At 43.9% G+C, this 7,548-nt stretch overlaps 1 protein-coding gene across 1 annotated transcript; it reads right to left on the bottom strand.

The window, feature by feature from the left end:
• Nucleotides 1-1,050: 1,050 nt before the first annotated feature.
• LOC311355102 (uncharacterized protein) lies at nucleotides 1,051-4,505 on the bottom strand (the record flags this gene model as incomplete). The annotated part of the gene is made up of 12 exons (XM_084474836.1): nucleotides 4,430-4,505; nucleotides 3,438-3,538; nucleotides 3,045-3,317; nucleotides 2,842-2,935; nucleotides 2,681-2,748; nucleotides 2,308-2,556; nucleotides 2,124-2,183; nucleotides 1,856-2,002; nucleotides 1,682-1,747; nucleotides 1,452-1,529; nucleotides 1,231-1,306; nucleotides 1,051-1,121 (listed from the first exon to the last, which is right to left on the bottom strand). The coding sequence occupies exons 3-12, from the start codon at nucleotides 3,228-3,230 to the stop codon at nucleotides 1,051-1,053; spliced, it is 1,095 nt and encodes a 364-aa protein (XP_084330962.1). The 5' UTR covers nucleotides 3,231-3,317; nucleotides 3,438-3,538; nucleotides 4,430-4,505.
• Between the last annotated feature and the right edge of the window lie 3,043 nt (nucleotides 4,506-7,548).

Below are 7,548 nucleotides of genomic sequence, written 5' to 3'. Positions count from 1 at the left end.
CAATCAATCAGCTCACCTGCCACCACATCAACATGGCCACAAACATGTTCCCCATATTCAAAGTCGAAAGCGTGTCCATCGATAACAGAGTGTAGGGGCAAATCAGGAACACTAAGCAGTGGCGAATCATCGCTGGTGACATTGCTGTCCCTCAACCGATTGTAAAGTTGATCCCCCAAAAAAACCACCTTGTCGAGATTGTCTGTCTGCCACGAAAACACGCCATCAATGGAGTGTTTTGCTATGGCTACCAAACTGATAGCCATACACTGAACGCCAGCGTGGCGAAACCGACAATCTCCCTGATGGAAAGATCCCCTGACAGAACTCGATTTACTCGGTGAACTGCCACCCTCAACTACGGTTGTGACATCAACATCTACGAGCAATGTCGCACTGTCAATGTCTGAATCTACCCCCACAGACAGGCTGCTAATGGCATACCACTCTGCACCCAAAGACTTCTTAAGACTTTGAATATGTAACATCAGGTCGGCCAGGCACGTGTTAAAAACCGCTACAGACCTACCAATACCACATGGAAAACCAGATACGTCACAACTACTACAATCAACTACAACAAAGTAACCATTGTGCTCAATGACAACACTCACCGCACCGTGCAGGTTCAAGAGACACAATCCATCAGTCAACAAAGGTTCCTGTAGCTTTTCGAAGAACACAGAGTCGTCTGAGCCGAAACCTCTGTAGACTGATGGACCAATGGCTACTTTCCAGTTTCTGCCAAAAACACTGTGCTGTTTCAAGAACTCGCACAGATCACTATCAAAGCCACTATCCCTACTTGATGTACCTACAGAACTAGCCAACTTCTCACCTTCTAAACAAACACTATCGACATCTCGCGCACCCCATGTACAAACAGGGGCAATGACATGTTTAAGTGCGGCGACAACACTGCACGCAATTGACACGTCAGTCGTTGTCGCCGCCACTTTCCCACTACCACCACCTCTAACTACACTACCAGACACAACAGCCTGTGGCTTTCGCTCGTCACACCTGCAAGAGGGAGGGTTAGCGTCAACCTTACTTTGGATGAATCTTCTGCTGACCTCCTCCCCCTCCGGCACCGTCACAGCAGTCGGAGTCGCGTCCCCCTAAAAAAAATACATTAACAAAAGTGTCATTATCGCATTTGAGAGAACTTGCTTATCATATACAATAATTTGGAACAATTTGTTTGATCTGATTTAGAATATAGTGTACCAACCTCCTCCGCAGCAGTGGTAGGTGATGGCTCCTCCCACACGGCCGCAGCCACAGCACTAGCAGTCGAATCCCCCTAAAGAAATTAAGAAAATACATGAACAAAAGTGTCATTATTGCATTTGAGAGAACTTGCTAGTCATAGCAATAATTTGCTATGTGTATTACACAATATGTACATGCACATAGAATTAAACTGATTAAGGATAAAGCGTACTAACCTCCTCCTCTGCAACCACGTCCACAACGATGCCACGTGTCAGCCTGGGAGACACCCCAACGCTGGGTGCCGCCTTGACCTGTTTACACGAAACAAAACCATGTATTTTATTAATTGTTTTCAATACTTGCCAAAGTACTAAACAAGTAAAGCAAAGAAACTATTGCATTATCGGTGCCTACCATTTGTACTGCGCAATTCAGTGATTACATTAATGAAATAAAGACAAACCTGGCACAATGCAGGTCTCCTCTTGCAGGCCACACGTTTCGGACGTCGCTCCACCACACACCGTGTCTGATTAAAGAAAATCAAACACACTTTTAGAACATATAAAAGGAGTGTTTTAAGGGAGACAATACAGTTTTAAAAGACCTCAATCAAAACGTCACATTTTCAACTTACCTTTGTGTGTTGTGGAACGGCTGGGCAGTCAGGGCTCGAAAGATGAGCTGGAACCACGGCGTCCATCGCAGCCAACATGGCGGTGCTGAAGTGGACAGGATTGAGTGGGATGAAACAATCCTTCAGCACGATGGCACGTCCGTCCTCCTGTGAAATAAACACAGAAACAGAATATTAGTCACAATTGCTATTGAGTAAATCAATGTGCACAGATATACAAATCGATATACATATGTTAACAATTAACGTTACAATATATACTACAAACCTGATGCCGAACCACACGTCTCTTTGAGGGCCTGAAGAGCTGATCCGCAGATTGGATCCTCTGCAATGACAAATAACAATTATTTGATTAAAATGAATGCATGGTGAACATTTTTGAATTTCAACCATCAACTATTTTGCAAATATGAGTGGGGAAAAACACAAGTACTGTATGCCAATATTACCTTCTTGCCGTTCACCACTTCCATCCAGACATCGCAGGGGGGAGAAGAGGGAGAATCCCTCACAATCACCCTTGGAGGGGTGATTGGACCCGGCGATGCTGGTCGCGCCTGTGCCGGTGCTGGCACAGGCACGGGAACATCCGGCGCCTTTGGTGCTGGCGCCGGCACTGGCACGTCCAGTTGCGTGTAGGCAGCATGCCACAGCAACTCGGCAAAAATGCCCATGCCAGCCTCGTCGCTCAAGTGAACCTGAAAAGGATAGAATAATACACTCACTAACAATAACATCAACTTTCAATAAATAATACTATCAATTCAACTACAAATGAGTGTAAATCATCAACCTTCTTTGCACACAGTATATGCTACTTACACTATCCCTGACCCAGAGATTCAGGTCGCTGAAGGGGAAGTGTTCGAACGTCGAGTAGTACGCCATACCTAAGAAATGATAAATATATATAAATCATTCATATACTTCATATATCGACAAATAAAGTAAGCATGTAACATAAACATCTGTTTGAAACATACCCATGGACTTGGCCACAGAACGAAACTCCCGGCTCATGTGCTCCTGCAGCTCTGGAGCGACACTCAGGCGTGGAACGAAATCCACGACAAAAACCTTGAAAGACAATGACATTCCATTTAAACACATGTACGCTGTACTGCAACACGTCATTAACGCATTTTAAGAACTGAACAAAATACACACAATCAACTAAATTACTTACATTCTGCCAACGCTGACTTGCACTAATCAAGAGCTTCCCAAACTCTTGACCAGCCAATTCATGAGTAGTGCTGGTGGTCAGGTTGTTACCGGGGGCCAGGATGCAGACTGCATCAGGTGTCCGGGGTAGCGTAGCGTGGACCAGCTCCGTCCTAAGATGAGACGCGCTGGCCCCAGGGGTCGTCATGATCCCAAAGGAAAGCCTTCCCTTGGAAATCCCGACCGTTCCATCGGCAAAGGGGCGCAGATGGGAATCCCCTATGATAAGAACAAACTGAAAGATAGAAAAACCTATTTAGAAATCATGTTTTTCAATTAAAAAAAAAAAAAAAAAAAAATTAAAAATTATAAAAAAAAAAAAAAATTATTAACACATTCTTAAACAATCAATCACCTTCTTATCAGCCGAATGCGCAGGAACGAAGAGCTTGTGTGTCTTGCCTGACACAGACACCGGGTACTGGGTCACACGACGGCGTGTCCCTGTACCACGGCCTATTCACAGAAAGAAGTATATTAGTATTTATAAAACGGATGGCTTAAATCAAGCAATCTGATTGGTTCCCAACTGTTGTATATTGAGCATATACACACAGCTATGACGCCCGTTTGGTTCACAGAGTTCAGTATCACTCCGCGCCTAACTTGAACTGTTGTTTATTTATATATAAAAGCAATAGAATAGTTCACTGAAGCCTAAAAACATGTTGATTGCTGGAGAGGGTCGAAATGTTGTAAAGCAATAGGCACACGGTGAGTGAACTGCTCGATAGTATTGAGTATTTGGTGTAAAATACACATACTGTACCCCTGAAATCTCCAATAAAGACGTTATAATACAGTATCAAAATAGGCTCCCAGTATTCTTACGGTGTACATGGAGTGAGTAGTGGTGTAAAATAACATGTTTCTGTAGTGGGAGCATCGCTTGATAGAGGCAGTCGGTCAACAGATTAAATACGCTACCAAACACATAAGGTAGCACTTTTTGATAGGGTAGCATGATTCTATAGATTCTGATACTGTATTATAACGTCTTTATTGGAGAGTTAAGGGGTACAGTATGTATATTTTACACCAATACTACACCGCGGATCAATAGCGTCGTCATGCGCATGCGCAGAACCACTAGGTAGCAAAATCACCAGAGTGAAGGGGGTCGCCGTCCCTCCGCTGCGCGGCGGGATGGACAACGCCCCTTAACTGTGGTATAATGACCGTATACCACAGCCTGGCGTGATCTATTGCTTAAATATAGTATATACTATATTAGTAATAATATTACTCATCTAGATTACACAAATATTGACCTCATTTACAATTTCAAAAGCTTCACTGTGCACATAGAACTTGATGACAATGGAAAAAACCCAACTCCCTACTTACGTGCAACAAACTCGGGACGGTCAAACGACAGTTCCACGTCGACGGGACGTAGGGCTGCCTCTCTCCTCTTGGCCGCCTGAGAGAGACGGTACGACTTGCCGCGAGGCATCTAAAGACATAAACAGAATATGCGATAATACGATTAGAAAAAGCGAATGAAACCTGTAATGAAACATACTTGCATCTTAACTACCACACGTTTAAATGGAATGATAAATGAAGTATGAGAAATAAACTCACCGTCGTTCCAAGGAGGATCAAGCGTCCAAGTAAATCGATAGATAGATAGAGAATAGATAGATAGATAGAATAGATGGATAGATAGATAGAATAGATGGATAGAATAGATAGATAGAATAGATAGATAGAATACTACTAGTAGTACTAATAGTAGTGATAGTATACCTGAAAAGGTATTAAACTATCAAGCACACTCTCTCGATTGAAATATCTCTGTGTAGAAATATTTCGCACAATCGCTCTAAACCTTGCAATAAAACACAGCTCCGAAGCTCTGAGTCTCAAAGAAGGCGACAACTGCCGTTCGGACAATCCTTTTATAGCCTACCTGGCGTCACACACATTTGAATCACAACAGCCAATCGCAGCACAACATCAGCCAATCACGACACAGGGATTCAAATAAGCCAATCACAAAACTGTCAACAAGCTCTTGATTTCGCGCTGTCCACCATCTTGTGTATGCTGCTCCGCGACTCGTAGTACTTCCGCTCTGAGACGGTGGCCGCATTTGTAGTCAGGATGGTTTATATCGTTAATCTTAGTATTGTTTAGCATCTAATTTTGGTTTTTGGTCTGTCTGTTTTATAATGGTGTCTTGTTAGCCCTTGTGGGCTGGGCATGCTGATGCATGACACAATAATAATAAAAAATACTAAACTAAACTCTAGCGTCAGTGGAACATAATACGTCAATGCCACCTCCATCTTGGGGCGGCCTAACCACCCACCTGAATGAATGAATGAATGTCGGTCTTCTGTCCCATCGACGTCTATCTATGATATCTAGTCAGTATACATATATGAGCCAATGCGACGTCTACTCTTTAGAATGTCTATGATAGCTGTTTAGCAAATCACACACTATAAATATGATAGAGAAGCAGAAACAGGGCGAGTAAAATCAGCTATTTTAATATGTTGAAGAAACAATTAACATATGATTAGGCTATATATAAATACACACATAGCCTACATAATATATATATTCTGGCAACTCCGATAGTCGGCGGGGGGGTTCTCAAATCACACGCACAAACAGGGTTGCAGTGCAACCGTTTTTATTTCATGCAACTCACAAAAAAAGGAGAATCATAAAGCAACACAGGTTATTCCCCAGCGGGCCAAACAACAAGGGAAAGCGTCTCCGAATCGGGTCCGTCCGGGAGGGTGGCGTGGCTCTCGCTCCCGGCTTCCCCCCGCTCAGCGCTGTGGGAGAAAAGTTCCAGCGTCAGTGCGCTATGTGGATATCGGTGCCTTACCCCGACTGTCTTCCACTCGACTTACTCCTCGTCTCCAACGTGCCCGGTCCTTAAAACCCCTCTGCCGTCTTGCTCCCCCAGGTGATCCCAATGTCCCCGATTGCCCTGGTTTGCTGGATGAGCCCTCCATGGCACGTAGCCTATCTCTCGCGGACTACCTGAGCCGCTCGGGGTGCTGGCGCTGTTCGTCCACGCCAGACAGCGCGGGGTTGCCACAATATATATATATATATATATTATATATTATATATTATATATAATATAAATATAACTTGTAAAACACACACACAAGCAAGTCCGGTTGTCACACTGAGTCCGACAGCTGAAGTGTACTGACTCACGTGTTGCTTGTTGCTGTCGTGCGGTGAACGGGGGGCGTTCAAAGACCGTCGGAAAGTTGAATTAGTAAACAATAGCCGTACCGACACTTTCGGGTGGCAGAACGCGAGTGGCTACCACTGACCTGAAGCCATCCAGCCGGCTGTAAACATAGACACATAGTCAAAAAACGAAGAACATAGTGTGACGTCATGGTGAATCGTCGACTCACCTGTTGCTCTGTTGTCGTGCGGTAAACGGGGGACGTTCAAGGACCGTCGGAAAGTTGAATTGTTTTCAAACAGCATAGTAACGCCACTGATACACAATACATACACACAATACACAGCTGCACAGTGCTCCGACATCTTGTTAGGGACTGAGGCAAAACTGGAATTACATCAATTCGCGAAAATTTTTAAAAATGCGCTTCTTTAAAAGTGTGCTTCTTTAAAACTGCAATTCTTTAAAGCTGTGCTTCATTAAAACTGCGCGCAGTGATGAACGGGACCTCGTACTCCGACATCTTGTTAGGGACTGAGGCAAAACTGGAATTACATCAATTCGCGAAAATTTTTAAAAATGTGCTTTTTTTAAAAGTGTGCTTCTTTAAAAGTGTGCTTCTTTAAAAATGTGCTTCTTTAAAAGTGTGCTTCTTTAAAAGTGTGCTTGTTTAAAAGTGTGCTTCTTTAAAAGTGTGCTTCTTTAAAACTACAATTCTTTAAAGCTGTGCTTCATTAAAACTGCACGCAGTGATGAACGGGACCTCGTACCGGCTTGCGGCCGCGTCACATGCCGTCGTAACATGTGCACACTTGTCAGCGCACATGTTACAACGGCACGTGACGCGGCCGCAAGCCGGTGCGAGGTCCCGTTCATCACTGTGCGCAGCCAGAGGCTCAAAATCACTCAGCAAAGACCGTAATAGTTATGAATATGAAATTCACAGGACACTGGTGCTGTAGCTCACATACCAAAATTCGTATTTGTCATGTTTGTAGCGGCCCCTACAGGAACTTTAAAAAGCAGCCCCTGCGCCACGTTTCACCAATATGTGTGAAAATCGGTAGGCAGGTATAACGTGGCAATACCTACAGAAAAGCCCATGCCCCAAAACCCACCGAAAGTCGGCTAATTGCATTTGTATTTTTCACTTTGGGCGGCAAAGTTCACTTTTGCGCCTTGTATTTCAACAAACTCCTCCTAGGGAATATATCGAATCTGCTTCACAATTAGTCAGTACAGTCAAAAAATGGTGCTCAACCAACGCCGTGTTATTTGTGACTGGCCGTTTAGAATT

Source organism: Micromesistius poutassou (assembly GCF_964030765.1).
Source record: "Micromesistius poutassou genome assembly, chromosome: 11".
In the NCBI taxonomy this organism is placed as follows: Eukaryota; Metazoa; Chordata; class Actinopteri; order Gadiformes; family Gadidae; genus Micromesistius; species Micromesistius poutassou.
This window is presented reverse-complemented; position numbering and strand designations above follow the sequence as displayed.